The 25,540-nt window shown below is 40.1% G+C and overlaps 1 protein-coding gene across 1 annotated transcript in view; it reads right to left on the bottom strand.

The window, feature by feature from the left end:
- Window positions 1-20,610, bottom strand: part of LOC104600869 (histone acetyltransferase subunit NuA4-domain protein) — a 45,432-nt gene extending 24,822 nt beyond the window's left edge. Inside the window, exons 1-2 of the mRNA XM_010264015.3 lie at window positions 20,415-20,610; window positions 20,205-20,299 (exon numbers count right to left, since the gene is read on the bottom strand). Coding sequence (XP_010262317.1) covers window positions 20,205-20,299; window positions 20,415-20,427 — 108 coding nt within the window. The 5' untranslated portion in view covers window positions 20,428-20,610. The remainder of the gene's footprint in view (window positions 1-20,204; window positions 20,300-20,414) is intronic.
- Window positions 20,611-25,540: the final 4,930 nt, after the last annotated feature.

Genomic DNA, 25,540 nt, shown 5'->3' with positions numbered 1-25,540 from the left:
GAAGCAGTCTCACATCTCACAATCCCTTAAACACATGTCCAATACCAACCTTGAGGCACCCAAAAAGACAAATTGGGAAACAAATTTATTTTTATTCAAGGATAATACATAGATACTAGGAAATCTCTCTTTCAGTGGCAAGTTCCCCACCAATCTAGGATAATACATAAGTTTATTTCCCGAGGTACATCATATCAACTAAAGGCAAGGAAAACATTGAAAAAAAAAAAAAACCTGAAACTGACTTCTTAAGTGATGTTAAAGAGGCCCTAGGATCCATGCTTGCATCCCAACCATTCCAAATCATGGTAAACCCATCTAGCTTGTTGTGAGGATTATTTAATTGTTATTTTATAGTTGCTGTTAGTGGGTTGTCCTCTTAAGATGATGTCAGTTAGTTATTTTCTTTCTTTTTTATTAGTTTGTTTCTAGGGAGTGCCGCCAAGGGAATACTTGTAATTTCCATTCTTTTTATATTAAGTTAATATAAATAATGAACTAGCGGCAGCCAGAAGTAGGTTTTTCTTTTTCTCTCAATCGTATCTTCCTCTTCTTCTCTTTCTCTCTCTCGTCTCTCTCTCTCTCCATGAATGATTACAGGGTATCAAAGCCAGGTTCTGGGCTATAAAAGAATTTCGGTCTCTCCTATTTGAACCTGCTTCGTCCTCTTTTCCTTCTTTGATTTCTTGGACGTGGAAGACAGAGAAACCCTAGCAGACTACTTGCGGCTCTTCCTTTGGGTTCTTCCTTGGTCGTAATATCAAGGAAACCCTAGTCGAAGAAGGGCGATGTAGAAAGAGACACCCCTTCTTTTCTGTTCGATGCTGTGAAGTCAGTTTCTGGTTGGCACCTTCGTACAGGTGCTGGACAGGGTATGTGTTCTTGTTTTTTTGTCTTTGGCCAATGGTGTGAAGGCCTTATTCCTTGGTTCTATATATTCGTTTGGATGCTGGATTGTTAGACTGTATGGGCTGTAGTCAGACTGATAGTATACTATTCTAACATCTGCCTTGGCTGGTGTTGGACTGTTTACCAGGCTGGTTTAAGAATGAACCATCACAGAGTTGATTTCAGCAAGTTTTTGTTGTCTTTTCCACATCCCAGAAGTAAATTTCTTGAGGGTTGGTATTCTGTTTGTGGTTGTTGTGTAGCTGTGTGGGAATTGGACTGATTTCAGCAGTAATTTATGGCAAACTATGATTCAACCTCATCGAGGGTTACACCGCCCCGCAGCACAGCTGGGATGGGAGGTGAAAACATGATGTTTCTCATGCCCATTACCCCTCTAAATGGTCTAAACTACCTGGAGTGGGCTAAAAGTGTAAAACTTTATGTAATGGCAAGGGGAAAAGATGGTTACATAAATGGAAGGGTGAAAGAACCCAAGAGTGAGACAGTTGAACATGATAGGTGGGATCAAGAAAACAATATGGTGATGTCTTGGCTCCTTGCAGCCATGGAACCTGATGTGAAGAAGAACTTTATGTGGGCAGACACCGCTAGTGAGATCTGGGAACAGGCCAAAACTACCCTGAGCAAAGGCATTATGCCAAGGTTTACCAGTTGCAAGCTGAATCCTCAACCTGTAAACAGGGAAGTCGTAGTTTGTCCTCCTATTATTCAGCACTTACTTCCATATGGAAAGAATTGAATCATTATCAGGCTATAGAGTGGAAACATGATGATGATGCTAAGGCCTACAAGAGTCGTAGTTTGTCCTCCTATTATTCAGCACTTACTTCCATATGGAAAGAATTGAATCATTATCAGGCTATAGAGTGGAAACATGATGATGATGCTAAGGCCTACAAGAAGTTGGTTTCTCAGCAGCGTGTGTTTGCTTTCTTGTTGGGACTGAACCCTGCCTATGAACCTTTGAGAGTTCAGATCCTAAGAAGCAAAGAGTTGTCGTCGGTTCACGAGGTATACTCCCTTGTTCAATCGGAAGAAAGTAGGCGGAGTGTGATGGTTACAGCTGAGGGGGAGCAACAAGTTGCTTTGGCTGCGATGAGTAATAACAACATGGGGAAGAAAAGTGACACCAAGAAGGCTGATGATAAAGACAAGTTGTTTTGTACCCACTGTCGGCGCTCACGGCATACACGTGACACATGTTGGGACATTCACGGGAAACCCAAGTGGGCAGTGAAGAACCAAGAACAGGGTAAAGGGCAAGCTCAAAAGAAGATGAACACAGCACCTAATGCAGCACATGTGGCAACCCAAGATACTCAGGTTGCCGGTACTACCCGGGACCACCTTAATAATTCTAACCCCAAGGAAGATATAATGAATTCCTTCAGAGACCACTTGGAGTCTTATGGTAGGGATTTGCAATAGATGGATAGCTCAGTCACTGGTACTCCTACTTCATTTGCATCTACATCAGGTAATACGGCTTCTGCGTTCCATGTCACTCCCACTGGTTCCCCTTGGATCACTGACTCAGGGGCCTCTAACCACATGACCGGTAAGCCGAACTTGTTTCAGACTTATAGCCTTTTGTTAGGAAGGGATAAAGTGAGGCTTGCAGATGACTCATTCTCCTCCATTGCAGGCCAAGGATCAATATCTCTTCCCCATGGCCTTAACCTGAATTGTGTATTGCATGTCCCTCAACTTCCTATAAATTTGCTTTCAATTAGTAGTATTACAAGCTCTTTAAACTGCAGTGTAACCTTTTTTCCTGGCTCATGTGTTTTTCAGGGCCTAACTTCTGGGAGGACGATTGGTAGAGGGAGCTTAGTGGATGGTCTCTACATTCTCAACAACAAAGTTGGTCTCTCGGTGTCATCCTCAGATTCACATAGCTAGTCAAATAAGAGTCAAATTTGTTTGTGGCATAGTCGGTTAGGTCATGTTTCTTTTGAAATAGTAAAGTCTTTGTTTCCGGTTTTGTTTAAGTCATGTTCAGTATCAGAGTTCCAGTGTCAAATGTGTCAGTTGAGCAAACAATGTAGAACAACTTTTCACTCAAATAATAAAAGATCAAGTGTTCCTTTTCATGTTGTGTATTGTGATGTATGGGGGCCTACTACTGTAAACTCTAAGGGCAGATATAAGTACTTTATCACATTGATCGATGACTACTCTCGCTATACATGGGTATTCCCTATGCGTAGTAGAGATGAAGTTCCAAAGATTGTGAAAGACTTCCAGAGGATGGTATTTACGCAGTTCCATGTTGAAATACAGATCTTCCAATCTGACAATGCAAAAGAATACTTCCATAGTGAGCTCAATGAGTTCTTTGCCTCCCACGGATCTATTCATAGGAGCTCATGTGCCAGAACACCACAATAAAATGGTGTTGCAGAAAGAAAAAACAGACACCTCCTTGAGGTAGCTCGCGGGATGATGTTACACATGAATGTTCCAAAAAGGTTTTGGATGGATGCTATACTTGCAGTTGCTTATGTCATCAATCGCATGCCCTTCAAAGTGTTGAACTACATGACCCCTCATCAGTTGTTGTTTCCTCAATCCCCTTTATTTTGCATTCCCATGAGAGTTTTTGGTTGTCGTGCCTTTGTCCATGATTTGTCTCCGTCTCGAGGTAAGTTAGACCGTCGGTCCATTCCTTGTATCTTTCTGGGGTATCCCTCCTCTCAAAAAGGGTATCGGTGCTTTGATCCCGTTAGTCATAAGTTCTTTGTGTCTATGGATGTGTCCTTTGAGTCTGAACCATTCTTCCCTACTTTTCCTCAGGGGGAGAGTAGTAGTGTGGAAGAGGAGAAGTAGGTTCAGGTCCGCCAAGTCTCTCTTCCTTCTATTCCGGACCCTGCTCCTTTTCGTGTCTTCCAACGTACACGTCGTAGAGATCAGCAATGTGATAGAGATGTGGAGCAGCCAAACATTGAGCAACCGATGCCGTTAGACTCCAAGGAGGTAAGTCCAATCCTTGTTGCACCTATTGATACCCCTACTCCTACTGTGGATGACCTTGACATTCCTATTGCTCAAAGAAAGGTTGTCAGGTCATGCACTACCAAACACCCCATTACCCAGTTTGTCTCCTATGATCACATTTCCCCCTCATACCGAGCCTTTCTATCTGTAGTTGATTGCATCCCTGTTCCCAGAAATGTTGCAGAAGCCTTAAAATGCCCCGAATGGACAGATGCCATGAAGGAGGAGATTAATGCTATTCATAAAAATCAAACTTGGGAATTGGTGGATCTTCCAAAGGGGAAAGACCCTGTGGGGTGTAAGTGGGTGTTTACAGTTAAACACAAGGCAGACGGAACAGTTGAAAGGTACAAAGCAAGATTAGTAGCCAAAGGGTACACTCAAGTGTACGGGGTTGACTATGATGAGACTTTTGCTCCAGTAGCTAAGATGAACTCAATTAGGGTTCTCCTGTCATTAGCTGCTAATTTTGACTGGGAATTGCATCAACTGGACATAAAGAATGCTTTTTTGAATGGTGACTTAGAAGAGGAAGTATACATGGTTTAACCCCTAGATTTTGTGCCAAGGGAAGTGAAAATAAGGTGTGCAAGCTGAGAAAGTCTCTTTATGGTTTAAAACAATCTCCCAAAGCTTGGTTCAATAAGTTTCACATGGCAGTTCAGTAGATGGGCTTCAAACAATGTCAGTTTGATCATACACTCTTTGTGAAGAGATGTCAGGAACAGGTTGTTGTATTGATAGTGTATGTGGATGATATCATCATTACAAGAAGTTGGAGTTCAGAAATACAAAAATTGAAACAATTCCTTGCATCTAAATTTGAAGTGAAAGATTTAGGTCCCCTGAAGTATTTCCTTGGAATTGAAGTCGCCCGCACAGAAAAGGGTATCTTCATTTCTCAAAGGAAATATACCCTTGATCTATTACAGGACACAGGCAAATTAGGTGCAAGGCCAGCAGATACACCCATGGATGTTGACCACAAGTTGGGTGACTGTGATGGTGAACCTCTAAAAGATGTGAAACAGTTCCAAAGGTTAGTGGGAAAGCTGATTTATTTGTCCATGACCCGTCCAGACATTGCCTATTCAGTTGGGGTTCTAAGACAATTCATGCACTCTCCTAAGAAACCACACATGGAGGCAGTAGAGAGAGTTCTTAGATACTTGAAAAAGTATCCCGGAACAGGTCTACCATTCAGTAAACATAATCACCTAAAGGTGGAAGTCTTTACAGATATTGATTGGGCAGGGATTGTGGATGACAGAAAGTCCACGAGTGGGTATTGCACATTAGTGGGAGGAAACCTAGTGACCTGTAAAAGCAAGAAACAAAGTGTGGTAACAAGGTCAAGTGCTGAAGCTGAATATAGAGCTATGGCACATGGGGTGGCTGAAGTCCTTTGGCTAAAGAATCTTCTAGGGGAGCTTGGAGTTGTGGTTCATAATCCCATGTCTCTTTACTGTGACAACAAGGCAGCCATAAACATCGCCAGCAACCCTGTCCTACATGAGAGGACCAAGCACATTGAGGTGGACAAACACTTCATAAGGGAGAAATTGGGAAAAAGGGAAATCTGCATCCCTTATGTCAACTCCAAGGAACAACTCGCTGATGTCCTCACAAAAGGACTTCCATACTCGCGGCACAATGAGTTATGTGACAAGATGGGCAAGATAGACATATTCAGCCCAACTTGAGGGGGAGTGTTGTGAGGATTATTTAATTGTTATTTTATAGTTGTTGTTAGTGGGTTGTTTTCTTAAGATGTTGTCAGTTAGTTATTTTCTTTCCTTCTTATTAGTTTGTTTCTAGGGAGTGCCGCCAGGGGCATACTTGTAATTTCCATTCTTTTTATATTAAGTTAATATAAATAATGAACTGGCGGCAGCCAGAAGTAGGTTTTTCTTTTTCTCTCAATCGTATCTTCCTCTTCTTCTCTTTCTCTCTCTCGTCTCTCTCTCTCCATGAATGATTACATAGTTCATAGGCCCTTTCTTATTTCATCAACATCAAAAGGCTTCTCCATATCTCACACAAGAGTACTCTCTAAGATTACCCAACCCAGGCCCTCAATATGAATTCAATGGGATAGAGTTCCATACAACTTTTTGAAAAAGGTAACAATCTCTTTTGTAATTCTTTCTATGTATTAATCTTTTTATTCCTCCCATTAGCTAGTGAATGAAACAAAAAATAGAGTTTTCATGCCCTTCTTTGATCCACTTGCACCAAGAATTTGTCTCCAATCTATCTTTCCAACTCAAAATTACACCTAGCACTTTTTTTCATTGTTGTCTACTATCTTTGTCTCTCTTAGACATTTCTCTCCTTTCCTCCAACTTATCCAATTCTCAATTTGGTTCAAGATTGATTTCTTTCTCTCTAATTGCCTAAAGACTTCTTTATTTCATGATTGTAATTTTCCCTTTAACATTTGTAGTATCTTCCAAAATTTGAAACCCTTTCATCTTGCAACCACCTTTCCCTCCCGTCAAGGCCTAACATCTGTTTTGAAAGATGGATGGGTTAGCCAAATGTTTTTAATGCAAACAAGGGGTTGGACCACCACTAAGAAAGAATTGGTGGATTAGGATGAGATAGTGATCAAATATTGGCATGGCAGGGGCAGAAGACATGGCAGGAATCCTTGGCTGCAAGGTGGGTAAGCTCCCAACAACTTATCTACCTTTGGGGGCTAAATGCACCTCAAAATCTTTATGGAATCTTGTTGTGGAGCATTTGGACAAGAGACTAGCTCGATGGAATTCCAAACATCTATATCTATGGGAGCCAAAACCACACTTCTGAAAAGTACATTATCCCAACTCCGAACCTATTTCATGTCCTAGTTTAGATTGCCATCAAAAATAGCGGAGAAGCTGGAAAGAGAGCAAAGGGATTTCCTATGGAATATGGAGAGGCTAGAAAGAGAAGAAGAAAATACACTTGGTAAATTGGGATCAAGTGTGCCAACTCATGGAATTTGGGGGGCTTAGGAACTAAAAGTCACAAATTGGTAAATGCAGCATTAATTGGAAAATAGTTCTGGAGGTTTAGCACCCAACATCAAGGGCTCTGGAGACAGATCACAGCTGAGAAATTCAGAACAAGAAATTTTAGCTACCAGGTATTAGTGATGAGCCTTATGGCTGTTCCATTTGGAGGGGTCTTGGTAAGTTTCACAGAAATTTCCTTCAAGGAGTCGTGTAGAAAATAAGTTCAGGTGTCAGAGCAAGTTTCTGGAGGGATGTTTGGTGTGGTTAAGGGGTTCCCTTTTCTATTATCTGTGCTAGCAATCAACAGAGATACCAAGTGTCAGATTATTGGAAGTCACAAAAAGTAACCTGTTGCCTAATCTTTAGAAATTAGAAGGCATTTAAAAATTTGGAAATAGAAAATCTGGATGCTTTGATTGAGACCCTCAATGGCATAAACCTACAGCCTAATTAAAATGATAAAAGAGTTCAAAGGTGGGAAAGGTCAGGAGAATTTTCTGTTAAATCTCTTTTCAACCAACTGAAAAGTAACCCAGAGTCAGATTTCACACAAAAAGAGACTTTGCTTCCCCATGTTCCCTCCAAAGCAGCCTTCTTATTATGGTTGGCAGTATTAGGGAAGTGTCTTACCAGGGACAGCCAGACAGTTTCCAGAGGAGGGGTTTATCATTACAAGCACTCAGCTGTGTGCTCTCACTGTGGGGCAGAGAGGGAGACTGCAGATCACTTATTTGTACTACATTGTAAAGCTTCTTGGGAAGTGTATGACCATTTATGCAGGCTCATAAATATAAGTTAGTGCCAGCCACACTCTCTTAGAGAACACCTGAAGGGTTGAAGCCTTGGAGGCTGGGGGTCTAGGCAAAAGAGGAAGGTAGGTTTGGAGAACTATTCCAGCAGCTGCAACCTTGCGGTAAGAGAGAGATCTGAGAATTTTTTTAGCAGCTCAGGTGACGAGCTAGTTAGAAGGGTGATGTGTTAAGTGGTAAATCCACTTTGACCCAACATTATCAGCTAGTTAATCTCAGTGGGGTTTCATTTTGCATTCAGATTGAGGCTAACCAACACCAAACCCAACCCATTGACATTGTGGTATTAAATGATTGTAAACATAGCATTGAATAACAATAGAAGTACTAATCGCTGGATGGGTCAAGTCATGTTCAACAGTTCTATCTAACTAGTCAAGTAGGGTTGGAGTAACAATGGATCAAATTCAAGTTGAGCCAAACTTAATCCATTAGAATCCCTAGTTAAACCATGTAAAATTAGCTTGAAGCATGAGAAAATCTCTTAAAGCACATATGTAGATAAGAGTTTTCCTATACTTATGGTGATTTTTGCATCAGCCTTTTGTAAAATAGATCATGTTGAAATCCCCTCAACACCATGGTCCATCCTAGAGTCTCCTTGTCAACCAATTGTCTGTAGAGTGCAGGCTGTTAATGTTTTAGACAAATTGTGTAGTCTATAGTGGTAGTTTTTTATTATTTACCATTTAGATTGGAAGTGGGGACCACATCACTCTTGTTGGGTCCTTTTTGAGCAGTTATTTTAATTGTTTTATGCTGTTTTATGTGTTAACTGCCCTATAAGGGCATATTGGTCTTTGTACTCTTTATTATTTTAGACTATAAATAATAGTGAAGAGGGCGGCCAGCATTATTGCTCTTTTTTCTCTCTCAAATCTCCTCTTCCTTTTCTCCTTTCTTCTCTTCTTCTACAAGAAGTATACTTTTTTTTTATAAATGAGGGTAATTTTATTGAAATAAATATCAGAAATACAAGCAGCCTAGGAAGAGGCACAAGATGTTACCTCCCCCAAGGATTGAATCATAAACACTAAACATGCCCAAACCTGAGATACAAATTACAAAGTAGCCCAAAACAGATCACCCCTTGCTTGGCCGGAGAATCGGCCATTACATTTGCTGATCTGCTAACCCACTGGAACCTAACAGTCATATTTCTTGTCATCCATTTAACTTTCTTTAACAGATCCCTATAGCCCCAACAAACTGTGTCTGGGCTATTCAGCCAGCCCACTACTACCTTGGAATCTCCTTCTACTAACAAATTGTTCACTCCTAATTGACTAGCCATCTGTATACCTTGTACCACTGCTAGTACCTCTGCCCTTACAGAATCACCTTCACCCACTGGTCCTGAGAAAAGAGACAACATATTGCTGTCTTTATCTCTCAGAATCCCTCCAATTCCGGATGGCCCTGGGTTACCTTGGCTGCCATCAAAGTTCAATTTTACCACTCCATCCGGTGGGGGTTTCCATTCAACTTATAATTTGTTCTTAGTGGAGACTGTAGAAGCCACTGCTTCCCAATTTCTCCTTAAGTCATCAAAGGATAAATCTGCCAACAATTGTGAAGATTTCAGCCATGAAATTGTCTTTGTCAATATACATTCCTTGACTTCAGCAAGACTTCTTTCCTTTTCTTGAAATATTCTAGCATTTCTCTCCTCCCATAAAATCCACAAGGTGGCAGCTCTGATACATTTCCACATTATCTTCCCCCTTTTTGTCAATCTCCCAAGAGCATCTGGAGTGAACAGCAGCTTTACTTCAGAGGACAAATTCCACCTTCACCCAAATAAAGAAGCAACCCAATTCCAAATATTGGCAGCAAAGGAGCACGATATCAGCAAATGGTTACAGTCCTCACCCTTCACTTTACACATAAAGCACCAATTTGGGCACAAACACAAAAAAGGTTTCTTCTTTTGCAAGTTTTCCACAGTACTGATCTTAACATAATAGGCTTCCCAACAGAACACTGCTACTTTGGGGGGTATTGGCCTTGACCAAACCTCTTTAACAGGGAAGATCTGAGAGAAAGGGTTAGAGCAAAGGGCTTTAAAGAAAGATGTTCAAGTGAAAGAACAAACCGGGTTTAGAGCCCGGACTATTTTGTCCAGGTTAGTGGGGTCCAGGCACACCGAATCTAGAAGCAACAACAGCTCTGAAACACAATGAAATTCTTCATCCCTTAACCCTCTCCGAAACCCAAAATCCCAATTTAAAGCCAAAGGACAAACCGGGGGGGAAGGAACCAAGAAATGGGTTTCTTTTTAAAGAGGGAGATGGAATAGAGAGAAGGGAAACGGTCTTTTAGGGGTTGAGTGCTCACCCAAATATCTTCCCAAAAAAGAATAGAGTTTCCAGAACAAGCATCGTACCTTACAAACCTGAGGAATTTAGGGAGAATGCCAGAGATAGCCTTCCAAGGTGTTGTGAGCAAAGCCCTTCAAGATACCCCCACATCCCAACCTGATTCAGAACTACCTAAAAGAGCCTCATTCTTACTCACCACATTCCCTAAGCCTACTCCTTTTTTTATCCGACTCACCACCTCCCACATAATCAAGTGATCTTTTCCCTCTTCACTAAGTTTCCATAGGAAGTCCCTCATCAGTTTTTCCAACCTCTTTGCCTCCCCTTTAGGAGTTCTAAAGACTGACAGGAAGTATAAAGGCAAGTTGGCTAAAGTTGCTTTAATCAAAGTAACTCTACCGCCCACGAAGATGTAGTTCCTCTTCCAAGCTGCCAATCTTTTTTCAAATTTTTCAACCAACGGATTCCAGAACCTACTTTCCTTTGGATTTGCACCTAGAGGAAGTGATTTTTTATTTCAGCACTTTTCTACTTGGTTGGTATCAGAGCTCGGCTAGGGTTTCTTGGAGTTTTTTCCATGCAGTCCTAGATCAACAGATTGCATGAGGAGATAAAGGACTAGTCGATCTACTTCAGATTGCCCAGTTCTTGGATTCTTTGGTGTGATCTAGTCATCAGGAGGGTGATCTATGTTTTAGCATCAAAATCAGGAAGAACTGAAGTGCAGGAAAGAGTCCTAGTCAAGTTGGACTCTTTGGTGCTCAGGTATTGTTGGACTTCTCTAACTATTCTATAGGGGGAGGTTAGGTTTCTGGAATTTTCTGGGCCTTCTGGAGTGGCCGATTCACTTTTCTCTCTGATGGAAGACAATAGGAGGAGAGAGATTTCCCTCCAGATAGGGTTTTTTTCTTCCGAAAAGGTTTGTTACCTTTTTGTGTGAGATTGATTTGATCTTTGAGGCTCTCTACCTAATTATTTTCTGCTTTTGAAGTGTTTGAAGTAAAATGGAGCGTTGGAGTACCGAGCAGAAATCCACCGGTAACATGGGTCTGGGTGTTAGAGGTAGTAGTGATATTTTTAGGTTTGGAATTATTACTGTAGTGAAGTTTGATGGCACAAATTATCTAGAACGGGCAGAATCAGCCAAGATGGCCTTCGGTGCTTGTGGGAAACTGGGGTACATCACTGGGGAGGAGAAGAAACTTGATACAAATCCCTCCCGGTGAGTACATGAGAATTACATGGTGATGACCTAGTTGTGTAACTCTATGTTACCTCACATTGGTAAAATTTTTTTGTGGGCTAATACTGCAAAGGAGATTTGGGATGGAGTGACTGAAACCTATTCCAAGAAACAAAATGTAGCTAGAGCCTATCAGTTAAGGAATAAGGTGATTAGTACAAAATAGGGAGATAGATCTCTTGCCAACTATTTCTCCATGCTGAAAACTCTTTAGCAGGAGATCGACCACTTAGAAACTGTAGTTTGGGAGAGTATGAAGGATGCAGCAACATATCATGATTGGTAGAAAAGAATAGGGTTTTTGAGTTCTTGGCTGGGCTGAACCTTGAATTCGACATTGCCAGGCAGCATCTCCTTTCTAGAGAAAGTGTGATTCTTTCTCAAGCTTATGCCTTTGTCTCTGGGGAGGAGAGCAAGAGGAATGCCATGTTGAGACAACCTGGGATTAATCAGTCAGCTATGGTTAGTACAGTTAAATCTAAGCCAAATGGAGACTGGGAGAGTAGTGAGACTAGAAAGGAGGACAAGAAGGACTTGGTGTGTGACTATTGCAAGACCAGTGCAAGAGCCAACCATACTACTTCCTTTGCTCATACAGGTAGTTCATATGCAGTTGCAAATCATGTATCCACCTCAGGTAAGGAGGGGCCTCTCTGGATTATGGACTCAGGAGCATCTAAGCACATGACAAATATATCTACCCCCTTTAGTTCTTACCAATTGTGCTCTGGTAGAGATAGAGTCTCTACAGCAAATGGTTCCCATATTTCCATTGCTAGAAAAGGGACAGTTAGAGTGACTAATAACATTACTTTATCCTCTGTCTTACATGTCCCTAAACTCCACACTAATCTTCTTTCAATAAGCTCTCTGATAAAAAATTTGAATTGTTCAGTGACCTTTCTTCCTGTTAATTGTGTTTTGCAGGATCTAGAATCAAAAAGGATGATTGGGAGTGGTTGTGAGGTGAATGGAGTCTAGCTTCTAGATGAGATTCTGAGGCATCAGAGTCGTCATGTTAATAGCAACAGTAGTAGTGAATCAGAGTCAATGAGTCAGATTATGCTCTAGCATAATCATTTGGGTCATCTTTCTTTCATTTCATTGAGGTTTTTGTTTCCAAAGTTGTTTAAGTCTGTTCAGTTGTCTAGTTCAGAATGTGAGTTAGGAAAGCATTGTAAACATTCTTTTAAACCAAGTAATGAAAGAAGTTCCTTTGCTTTTGATATTGTTCATACTAATGTATGGGGTCCTTACCACATTTCTTCCATGGGTGGTTACCGTTATTTTCTCTTGTTTGTGGATGATCATACATGGTATTCTTGGATATATCTGATGAGATCACGTGATGATGAAGTACCCATTTTGGTGCGACAATTCTAATAGATGGTTCTCACACAATTTGGAGTGAGGACTAAAGTCTTCAGATCAAATAATGCTAGAGAATACTTTGAGAAGGACTTGTCCTCATACTTTTTGGAGCATGGTGTGATTCATCAAAGTAGTTGTGCATACACACTGCAACAGAATGGGGTAGAAGAGAGGAAGAATAAACATATTGTGGAAGTGGCAAAGAGCCTTATGGTGTGTGCCTCAATTCCTATTTGTTTTTGGGGGGATGCAGTTCTCACAACCGTGTATTTGATTAACCATGTTCCCTCACGTACTTTGGGGTTTTCAAGGCACCTTTCATCTTGCTTTTTCCAGATGGGGAGATCATAGTTGTCAATGCAACACCTAGGCGACAAGGCGCCCTTGGAGGCTCGCCTCACCTAATCACCAAGTAGTTTTCTATAGTGTGTGTTATAAAAAACTTTTATATTCTTAATTTTTTGAGGTTATAATTATAAAATAGACATTTTTAAACTAAAGCATTCATTTTATGTGCTTATATACCAATTTCTTTTTATAATTTTCTTATTTGTTAGAGTTTAATCAACACAAACATTGCTAAATGCTGTATTGAACCCTCAAATACTTCAAAACCTGAACCAATAAGTAAGGAAGAACATAAAATGTTGTCCAATCAACACATTTTCTTCTTTTTCTTTACTAATTTTGTGTGTTTATATACTAATTTCTTCTTCTTTTCCTATAACAGAAATAGGGATTCAGCCCCTATATTTTTTGAATTTTCTTTTCTTTCTTCTTTTTCTTCTCATGAATATGTTGGAATGTGTTGATTTTCTATACTTTAACATGAAATTTATACTTTTCTTAGGAAAATTATGGATATTTGTTAAAGAAATATGATTATGGAACCTAGGGAACTACCCTAGGATACATGTTTTTACTTGAAAAATCCATCGCCTAGGCAGGTGCCTAGGCGACAAGGCACAGCCCCCTATTGCCTAGCCTCGCCTTGGCACCTTGAAATCTATGGGGGAGATATTTCATATACCTTTGAGAGTCTTTGGGTGTGTCTCCTTTGTTCACATTCTTGGTCCTCATCGCAAGAAATTGGATCCTAAGGCCAAGAAATGTGTTTTCCTTGGGTATGCTCAAAACCAAAGGGATATTGTTGTTATGATCCAGTGTTAGGGAGCACGTTTGTCACTATGGATGTTACCTTTTTTGAGTCTACTTTCTTTTTCTTGGGTGGTTCTCCTCAGGGGGAGTGTTTTGGGGAGGAGAACTCACAACCTATCCCTCTTCCAGTGGCATTTATTCCTTCATCTAATCCACCTATTCCACCATCAGCAGCTACAGTCCCACTGTCTAATCCACTACGGCCAGCCTCACAGGTCTATTAGCGCCACCAAAAGAGGGTTGACTCCACACATGCTCAGATAGAAGAACTTGCACCACTCTCCATCAGTCCATTTGAGATCCCAGGTTGGGCTGATACAATTCCAAGTATTTCCCTTGAGCCTGAGCCTGTTATTTCCCCTGATAGTGATGTTTTCGTACCTAAAACTGTTGTAGCAGTTGATCCCACCGATCTTGATCTTCCCATTGCACTCCACAAATGAAAGAGAAAGTGTACAGCCAATTGCATTTCACACCATCTCTCCTGCAGTGCCTTATCACCCTCCTACTGTGCTTTCCTTTCTTCCTTGGATTCTATTCTATAGCCAGGAATGTTAGTGAGGCTCTCTCCAAACTTGAGTGAAAACTAGCTATGCAAGAAGAAATGGAAACCTTGGTTAAGAATCAAACATGGGAAAAAGTTTATCTTCCTACAAACAAAGAGACAATTGGATGCAAATAGGTGTTCACTGTGAAATACAAGGTTGATGGCAACATAGAGAGGTACAAGGCAAGGTTGGTTGCAAAAGGGTATACACAGACCTATGGTATTGATTACCTGGAGACTTTTGCACCAGTTGCTAAGATGAGCTCAGTTCGGATTCTCTTGTCCCTAGCAGCTATGTGTTCATGGCCTCTATTCCAGCTTGATGTTAAAAATGCTTCCCTTAATGGTGATCTACAAGAGGAGGTATATATGGGCATTCCAGTTGGTTTTTATAAGAATGTTGGTAAGGGAAAAGTTTGCAGGTTGAAAAAATCAGTATATGGTTTGAAACAATCACCTAGGGCATGGTTTGACAGGTCCAGATGAGCACTTATCCGTTTTGGGTACACATAGACTCAATCTGACCATACTCTCTTTGAAAAAAGGAGAGAGGCACTCTTGTCAGTATTGATTGTATATGTAGATGATATAGCTGTTACAGGAAATGATCTAAAGGAAATTGATGCACTCAAGAAGTCACTACAGCAAGAGTTTGAGATCAAGGATCTAAGTGAACTGAAACACTTTCTAGGGATTGAAGTTGCAAGATCCAAGTATGGGATTTTCATCTCTCAGAGGAAGTATGTGTTGGACTTGCTACAAGAGACTAGGAAGCTAGGAACTAAACCAATTGATACTCCTACTGACCCAAATCGTAGAATTAATACTTTGGATGGTGAGTTGGTTAAGGATGTGGGAAGATATCATAGGATGGTAGGTCGGCTACTATATTTATGTATGACATGTCCAGACATCTCCTATGTTGTTAGTATTGTGAGCCAATATATACATGCTCCTCGTGTTCAATACTGGGAAGCCATTGAGAGGATACTTGCATACCTGAAGAAGCATCCTAGCAGAGGGATTCTTTTCTAAGACCATGAAAATTTAAATCTGGAGTCCTACATAGATGCAAATTGGGTAGGTTGTTTAGATGATAGGAGATCTACATCAGGGGTATGCACCTTTGTGGGAGGAAACTTGGTATCATGGAAGAGTAAAAAACAATCAATTGTGGCTAGATCAAGTGTAGAGGTTGAATATAGATCTATGGCTCATGGTGTTTCAGAACTACTTTGGGTAAAATCTCTACTAAGTGAGATTGGAATAAAAGCTGAGAAGCCCATGATGTTATATTGTGACAACCAAGTTGCAATCAATATTGCCCACAATCCAACTCAGCATGACAGGACTAAACACATTGAGGTTGATAGGCACTTCATAAGAGAAAGGGTGACAACTAGAGAAGTCTGCTTGCCTTATGTCTCCTCTAAACTACAATTGTTTGATGTCTTCACCAAAGGGGTTGCAAAGAACAAGCTTGAATACAACCTACGCAAATTGGGAATGTGTGACATTTACTCCCAACTTGAAGGGGAGTGTTGAGGTTTTAGACAAATTGTGTAATCTATAGTGGTAGTTTTTTATTATTTGCCATTTAGATTGGAAATGGGGACCATAGCAATCTTGCGGGTCCTTTTTGAGCAGTTATTTTAATTGTTTTATGTTGTTTTATGTGTTAGCCGCCCTATAAGGGCATATTGGTCTTTGTACTCTATTATTTTAGACTATAAATAATAGTGAAGAGGGTGACCAGCATTATTGCTCTCTTTTCTCTCTCAAATCTCTTCTCTTCTTCTACAAGAAATATTCTTTTCCATGTTAACACTAGATAATCCACTTTCCTTTTGGCTCTCCCTTTCTTCTACAAAGAGAATATTGGTGCTGTAGATATCTTCGCCATGGGCTTCAGCACCCACTATGAATGGATCAATGTTCACAATGCTTGTAGCATCATTTTTTTATGATAAAAAAGAAATTTCATTAAATAAAGAGAAAAAGATACATCCTAATAGGTGATAAGGCATCCCCCTCATACAACCAGAACAAAAGCTAAACACAGCAGCATACTAAAAACCACCCAAGTTACAAATTTGATATTCCAAAATCTCCCCTAATCCGTCACTCAAATCTTCTTTAGAAACTTGACTAAAAGATGGAGAGACCAGAATCCAATCTGCAACCGAGTTACTGATAGCTGCCACAATCTTTTTCATGTTCCAGAGTTTGTCTTCAAAGACTCTTCTGTTTCTCTCTTTCCAGATGTTCCAGCAAATAGCGAAAGGTAAGCAGCTCCAAAGAATCCTTGCTTTTTTACTTCCTCTTAACTTTGGCCATGTAGAAAAATTTCTGCAGCATTTCCTGGCTGAAATTTTGGAAATCAAAACATTGATGTGAAGAAGCTCCACAAGAATCCAGCAACCTTACAATGAATAAAAAGATGTGTAACAGTGTCCTCCTGTTCTTTGTAGAGAAAGCACATATTGGCCATGCAAAAGCCTCTGGACTTCAGGTGATCGACTGTCAAAATACTGTCCATAGCCACAAGCCATGCAAAAGCCACTGGACTTCATCCGAATAACCCAACCCTCATTGATCCCTTCTTCAGGTCTATCTTTTAGTCTTTTCAAGCACTTTGGGTTAGATTTGTCCATCAAGGTAAAAGACCATGGGTCTCCACAATAAGGCAGCCTTTGGGCTGGCTTTATCTGCCATTGTAGGGGGAACAATTAGCAAGCAAGAGGAAAGCAATGATAGACCACCTTTAGCATCTGTACTCAACCTCATATTCACTATCATCACATGATCACTTAAAGAGTCATGAGTGGTGGCATGGGTGGGGTGGATCAGGATGAGCTGGTCTAGCCTATTGTTTTATGAACTGACTCTCTTGAATCTTGATTTGGTTTACATATCGTAGGCCCATGAATCTGTAAATTGCTCCTCTACTAATGCTAATCTGATAGTGATGATTAGCAACTAGGGACTTAGGGTCCATTTCATTTGCAGGAATCTGTCTGGAATCGGAATCGGAATCGGAATCGGAATAGCCCATTCCGATTCCAACCGTTTGGTTGGGCGAAATCAGAATCCAATTCCCATTCCTGGTGGAATGGCATTCCCCCCATTTGAGGGAATGGCCATTCCCTCCCCCTCCCTTGGGAATGAGAATTCCATTCCAGCCGATTTCAATTCCCATCTGAACCAAACAGGCAAGGGGAATGGACCATTCCGATTCCGGGGGGTTTCAATTCTGACTGCAAACCAAATGGACCCTTAACACCTTGGTACTCTCTTTAAGGACCACCTGGTAACAGATCCAATTGTAGTACCTGTTTTCCACCTACTACATCTCTAAAGCTTTTGAACTTGGCTTTTTGATTGAACATCAGTGGATCTAAATCTAGGGCTGCAACTTGGGGGGCTCAGGTTGAGCATTTGTTAAAATTTGAATAGGATCAGCCCAAGTGCAATGCTGTGTAAATTCTTCTAGTCAGGCACCTGATTTGTACCCCTATCTAAATTTGGCTTTTCAACCCGCCTAATCTGGTTCTCCTTTTGGCTGCTTTCTCAAAACTTTCCTTGTTCATAAAATTTGGCCTCCCCTCCTGCTCAACAGGATTTTTCCATGTGTCCTGTGGACTGCCAACACATCTTCCTCAACCTTTTTTCATCCTTATTTTATCTGGTTCTCTATGGATGTTGACATTAACAGTCATATGATAACCTCAAACCTTCACAATGCAGGTTCAATTCTGTTGGAACCATTTCTGCTTTGTTACCCATGACAGTTATCCTTGCTTCTCAGAGGTCTATCAGATTAAGTCTCCTTGTCCACTGCGACAAGGCCACCATAAAATTCCCCAATATGCTGTAGTACATCCTCCTGCTCAACAGGATTTTTCCATGTGTCCTGTGGGCTGCCGACACATCTTCCTCAACCTTTTTTCATCCTTATTTTATCTGGTTCTCTATGGATGTTGACATTAACAGTCATATGATAACCTCAAACCTTCACAATGCAGGTTCAATTCTGTTGGAACCATTTCTGCTTTGTTACCCATGACAGTTATCCTTGCTTCTCAGAGGTCTATCAGATTAAGTTTCCTTGTCCACTGCAACAAGGCCACCATAAAATTCCCCAATATGCTGTAATACATCCTCTTTCCAGAGATCAAATGGGAGACCAATAATGCTCCTCAATGTGTTGTAACACGACCTCCTTCCAGAGATTGAATGGGAGACCAATAATGCTCACCTCAATTTTCTTGGGCAGATTTCCCTGCGGTGCTATGTTTGTTGCTAGGCAACACCTGGAAATCATCATTAAACCAACTCTATCTGCAACATTTCTGCATTGTTTACTATTTCCTTTCCAAGGTTGAGAAGCAATAAATCAATTATCTTCAAATGATCTCAGGTCAAGCTTCAATTCTATATGAAACCTTTTCCTTAAAGTTTCTTCTATTTCTTTCCAGTCAGATGCTTTGTTCTTCAGCGAGGCCAGTAGCCTGTTCTCTCATCCACTCCTTATTTCTATACCATAATCATCAGTTCTGATGGCAAAACTGTCATAGTCATAGATCTTTGGTGTCCTACATTCAGCTGCTTCTTTTGTTCCTTGACCAGAGATCTTGTGTATCACTACTGCCATAGTTGATAGTTTCCAGCTTCTATGAAGCTCTACAGTATATCAGAAAAACTTTTGATCTACCTGAAAGTTTGCCTTAAGTAAGGTAATTGGCTAGCTTTTCTTTCGTATAAAGCATTCTATTATCCAGATGAAATCTTCCTGTTTTGGTCTTCCCCATTTATAAATATCACCCCTTCCCACTTATCTGATTACTTCACTGGGTTCTATATGTTGCATGGATAAATCCATCAATGAAGCCTTTAAACCAAGAGATTCCTTCTTTATCCAGAAAGACAGTCCCCCTACCTCCTTTGATCTTCAGGGCTACTCCTTCACATCCTTTAACCTCTTCTAACAGAAAGGATTTGGCTTCGTAGCTGAAAACTATTCTCCACTTCATTGCTGGCATGAACTTCCTCCCGTACAAAACACATATTATATGTGAATTTGCCAACCATGGTCTAGACACAACTAGTCAAAATGAAATATTACATCTGTGATCCACATCATAAAAAACATATTCTAAAACTAAAACTGAATGCCCAAAATGCTCAAAAGTTGGGATGCAAACCCTCCTCAAATTTTGTTTAGCAAAACAATCCCTCCTCAAGATGACTAGATTTCCAAGTTAAAATCATTCGTGGAAAAAATTCAATGTACCCATAGTGTTTTTTTTCCCGTCGGTTGAGCTAGTTGGTAAACATTTTTCCTACTACAATATTAGCATAACAAGTGCATTGGCACTGTCTCTATGCATCCAACAAATTTTTTTATGGTAAGCTGGGTAAGAATACATGCACTCATGATACAATTATAGCATGTCAATCAATTCAGTACCAAAAATTCTAGAATCTTTTGGACAAACAAATTCTAGAGTTTGTTCGACAGTTTCTGGAGAACTCAAAAAGCTTTGGAATCTGTTTGTTCAACTAGTTCTTAAGCAACAATATAGAACGGAATTCAGAAAACTTAGCAACAAACAATATTAAAAATATTTTCGTGCAGTAGTTGGAAAATCAAACTCCAAAACCAGAAAGAAACAATTATAAAATATAAAATAGCCACTTTCTAAACATTAGAGCAATTTCGTAATCCCCAACATAAGGAAGAAAAAAGGAGAAAAGAAAGTCGGTACAAACCGGAATTCCTCTTCCAAAAAATAATAAAAACGAACAGTATGGAAGAAGGTATAAAGTAAGAGGGAAAATCACCTGCTTTTCAATGTTCCGAAGCTCTTCCTGAAGCTTCTCTCTCTTGCTCATTAGAGATGCGAGCATGGCGGAGGGGTTCGACGAGGTTCGTTGCCCTGCCAAAAAAAAAAAGTCAATGTAGAGATAATAACAGAAATTCAAATTCGACAAACAAACCGTTCAAATGCTGGGATGGCAGGGAAAGAGATGGAACAGGTTGGTAACAAATACCTTCAGTTTCCATTTTCGCGCGAAGATTCAAATCCTCCGACAAAACTAAAAACTAAAAAGCCCCTCTTCCAATTGAAGTCGCCCTTTATTGCGCTCTTTTTCCTTGCTCGAACTCGCTATAAAACGAGTAGGACGAACGCTAGGGCACGAGCCGCTATTTTGAGCTACCTCCGGTCCAGAGTCCAGACTCGGTTGAATTATTGAATCTCCGTTCAAACGTCAAAAGTTAAAATGTTTCTCCACCGTGCATTGGGCACATCTCCCGTGAATAATAATTTATAATTACGGGAGATGATCCCAATGCAAGGATGTGCGTGTGAGGTCAGTGTGAGACGTCCTGTGTGAGGAGCAGATCCGGTCCCGTTATGGAGCACGGATGGATCAAATTACACGTGTATCAAGGGTTGCAAATGAATCGTATCGAATTTTTTTGTAAACGAATCGTATCGGATCGGAAACTAGTATATTCAAACCCATTCATTTTATATTCAGGCTCGAATCGAATCAATTCAAATGCAATGTTAGTTTTTTGGATTTTGAGGGGGGAATTGGTTAATGGGATTTTTGGTTTCCATTGACCAAGATATCTATATTCTTTTTTCAAATTTATGTGGGATTCATGAAAATTTTATTTTCGTTGGATATTACTTACTTGGGGTAAGTGATACCCATCCCACATGGGGTAGTTGCCAACACTTGGATGGGACAAATTTCCCATATAATAGTGTTTTTATGACTAAAACAGTCATTGTTTTATTTACCTAAAAAATAAAATGGTGGATTTCTTAAACTACCCCAAAGCCTTAGGAAATTGACTAACTATATCCCTACGATTTCAGCATTGTCTTAAAGTACCCCTACTATTTATAACAATTGTCTAAAACCTCCCCTACCGTTAACTTTTCGTCACATTCGATCACATATGCCATCACGCGACCAATTTGTTTTCAAAAATACCCTTAGGAATATTTCTCTCTCTCTCTCTCTCTCTTTCCCTCTTCTTTTTTCTGCTCTGTCATCGCTTCTCTGGAAGAACAGGGTTGCTGCAATAGAAGGAGCCAGCACTTCCTTGTCATCTGCATTGGTTTCATTACAGATTGGTTCAGATAAATCCATCCCCAGCCCACTGAATAAACCCTAAGTGAGCCCCACCAAGACTCTTCTCCAAGATTTGGGCGTACAAAGAGCTCCTATGGTCATAGGAGATATGAATCGAGGTTGTTTATTTTCTTTGGCAAGATCTTGAAGATGCAGTGACCAAGAGCCCTTGTGGGCTCCAAGATCTAGATAAGCCAAAGAGCTCCTGGTTGCCCACTACTGAGCAAACCAACGGCAACCCTTCTTCCCTGATTTCTTCTCTCTTCTTTCTATATTCTTGTCCATTATAATCTTCTTCCTATTCTTTTCTTTGTCGCAACTACTCCCCCTGTTTCCGTTTTTCTCCATCAAAGTTCCAATAGCGGCTCTCTCCGCCACCCACCTTTATCTCATATCTCTCACTTGCTCTTGGTCTCTCTCCCTCACTCTCTTTTTCATCTTTGTTTTCTCGATCTGTCAACAAAAACCCGACCCCCTGTTCCATTCCATCTGCCTTCCTTTGTTTTTACTCGCCACTACGAACCCGACCTCCTGAGGGTCTTGCCTATCTCTATTCTACCGTCGTGCCATCCATCTTTCATCATGGCATCCTCCCTCCACCGAATCGCTCTCCTCTCTGATGGTTGAGCAATGCCCCACATTGCTCTAGTGGTTGCAACAACACCCCACATCACCGTCATCGCTTTAATATCAACCTCTTCGCTGCCCCCACATCGCCACCACCACTTTGTCGAACCGGAGACCCACCTCGCGCACCCAAACCCCTTCTTCCCGAGTCCTTCAATTTACGATAACCCTCCGGGTCTTGCTTGGACCGAAACAATGGGGGTTTTCATCGTATTAGGGTGGAGATGTGGGGAGAGTTCCACCACTGTTGGTTTGATTTGCATATGTAGTTAGAAAGCAAGGGAGACAAAAAAAAAAGCAGTGGGAAGAAGAAGAAGAAGAAGAAGAAGAAGGACTTTAAGACAGTAGGGGTACTTTAAGAAGGACTGAACCAGGGATCCCTTTCTTCTCCCTATCTCATCACTGAAATGGCGGAAGGACTGAATAGTAGAGCAGACCAAGGCATCCGATGACAACGATGGAGAAGCAGAGCAAAGAGAGAAAGAAAGCCTTCAAAAATCAGGCTTCAGCTTCTTCGGGTTGTTCGGTGCTTACCCAAATAAGCGATAACACTAGCAATTCTTGAAACTTTCATGCTTGTTGCAGAATTGAAAAACGTGAAAACATGCCAGAGAAGGAGGAACTAAGGTTTATGGGTTCCATTTCCAAGAGATGATGCCATAGTGATAAGGGTTTAAATAAAATAGGGCTACTGACGATGCTTGCGATGGGATTGCCGGTGGAGCTTGAAGATCACCGACGATGTCTTCCATTGATCCAGGAGTTTGAGTTTTCTGAGTGATGGGCAAAATCATCTTTTTAACCCTTCCGTTAATGAACACTGATGATAAGAAAGATTTAGTTAATTGTCAAAAACAATAGGGGTACTTTAAGACAATACTGAAACAGTCAGGGTAGAGTTAGTTAATTTCCTAAATCTTAGGGGTAATTTAAGAAATTTGCCCAAAATAAAAAAGAACATGGGTAAATGCACTTACCCAGCAAGTGTTTCTTAAGAAATATTTACTTGGTAACTTCTCAAAAAGCAAATGGGGCCCAAGAATTAGGAAGACACCCCTTGCTACACATAATAATCCTTATTTAGTGGAGATGAATCCTATTTTAATCAGTGTTTTAAAAATTGAACCAAAGTTTGACCCGGTTTCTTATCTGCACTACAGGAAAAATGCCATATACCAACAAAAGTTTGGTGTATGCCGATGGTTTATGTTTGTCAATATATGTTAAATTTCTTATGGTGTGGGTGATGGGCCATCAGTTCAATGTCCAGGTTGAATAAATCAACCCGTTACAACAAATAATAGGCTATATAGCCCTGAGAATTTTTTTTCTTTTTGGAAGCCCATTGAAACATTTCATTCAACATTTAACAAGATTACATATGTGAGGTGAGTATCTACTTTACAGATGATGGAGGTGATACCCAGGTTCTGGATAAAATATTGTTGATTAGAAAATTTAGCAAGATGGTAAGCTAATTTGTTACAACTTTGAAATGTATGTAGCACTACAGACTGAGAAAATGATGATAGTAGACCTCTAAATTCCTAAATAATGTAGTGAAGCCTCAAAGGAGGATCTGTATGAGAGTTTAGAGAAGATCCATAATATGCCATTGGCATTGCTCTCTATCTGTAGAGCTTGCAATATGCCAAACTTTTGGCCTTCTGCAAATCTTCAAAAAATTGCAAGAGCCTATGTTTCTTCCATAGAAGAGGATGGTACCAAACAGGCTCAACCAATTAGAAAGTGATTTTTGAATCACGAACAACAACTCCAATCGCCGTTATACAAGAGATGCCATGCTCCATGAATACTAATCTTGACAAAACCAATAGAAGGTTTTCTACAACCAAGTGTAGAAGTAGAAATATGCCTAACCAAAATTTGTTGTTGATTACTTGTTCTCTATAGATGATGTAAAAGTTTTGAAACAATGGGCTTGAATACAATAAACTAGATAAGACAAAGGAGATTCGGGCATTATAAAAAAATTATTCTATTTATAAGCTTCCAAATAAACCACATGGTAGCAGCAATCATCATGAAGCAATGCACAAGACCTGTCATGGAAGCATTATCAATTTGAATCCAAGTCTCAACCAGAATCTCCACCCTTACGAGTTATTATATAGTGAGGTCGAAGTCTAATTGGTAATGCAAACCATATAGGGTGCACCATTGAATAGACAAAAAAGATGGCATATGGTCTCAATCTCCTCATTAGAAAGTCTACAAATTGGATTGACATTAAGTGAGCATTTAGCCATTTCACTTCCCACTAGTAGATCACTTGTGCATACAACAATGCCATATGAAAAATTTTATGTGAAGGATAAGCAAAGGGAGTCTCTATCTATAAGGTCTTCCAAATAAGACCATAACACACCCCGGTAGCATTGGATGATCCTAAAATATGTTGGGTTAATTAAGAGCTTATAACCCGAATTGAATGTAAAATGACCATGAGAAATCAATAGCCATACAAGTTTATCGTCCTAAATTGGTGCATCCCTAGGAAGTAGGATAGAATGGATATCTTGAGATTCATTTATATTGAAGCGGTATGCAAACATGGAGGAATTCCAAGGTGATGTTGATCTATCAATAAGCAAAGCAACTCTTTCACATGTTGTGGGCTATGAGGGTGGTTTTCTAAATAAGGCTTGATGTCAACCACGGATCATCAAAAACACTCACGCTCCAACCAAAAGAAATCAACCACCTAGACCCTTTTAGTATATCATTTCTACAATCTAGTAAAGCTGCCCAAATAGGAGATCTTGAACTCTTTTGTTTTCCTCAAAAGATTTGTCCCTTAAGTATTTGCATTTAAGAACCTACACCCATAAGGAATTCTCTTCTTATAGGAAACACCAAGCAAGTTTCAATAATAGAAACTTGTTCATTATATTTAAATTCCTAAACCCCAAACATCCTTTTTTTTTCACTAGACATAAAAACAAATTCCATACTTTTAAATAAGGGAAATTATAGTGTGAACCAGCTGAACATTTAAAATATGTTGTAGATTGGTTCAAAAACCAACAAAACTCTAACAATCGGCTCTACACTTTAAATTATAAAAGCCCCTTCATGTCATCGGAGGCTTATGTGATTGTTGCCAACATGGGACTCTTAATCCATATTGGACACATTAAAAAGCCTATATTGAAATTGCCCTTAATGTTGGATTATTTAAAAAAAAGGGTTTTTAGTTTCTCTCCTACTCCCTTTGTCTTTTGATTTCCCTCCCACTCTCTCACTCTTATAGTCGTTGCTCTATGCTCAATGACTATATGATTTGAAAATAAACAAAAATGGTTTTCAATTTCTATATTTATGTCCTATTTGTCAATTTGGGTGTGTGTGTGCATCAATCTATCATTCTTCCTCAATAT

This window comes from Nelumbo nucifera, chromosome 3, assembly GCF_055504915.1.
Source record: "Nelumbo nucifera cultivar China Antique chromosome 3, China Antique-T2T, whole genome shotgun sequence".
NCBI classification, from domain to species: domain Eukaryota; kingdom Viridiplantae; phylum Streptophyta; class Magnoliopsida; order Proteales; family Nelumbonaceae; genus Nelumbo; species Nelumbo nucifera.
This window is presented reverse-complemented; position numbering and strand designations above follow the sequence as displayed.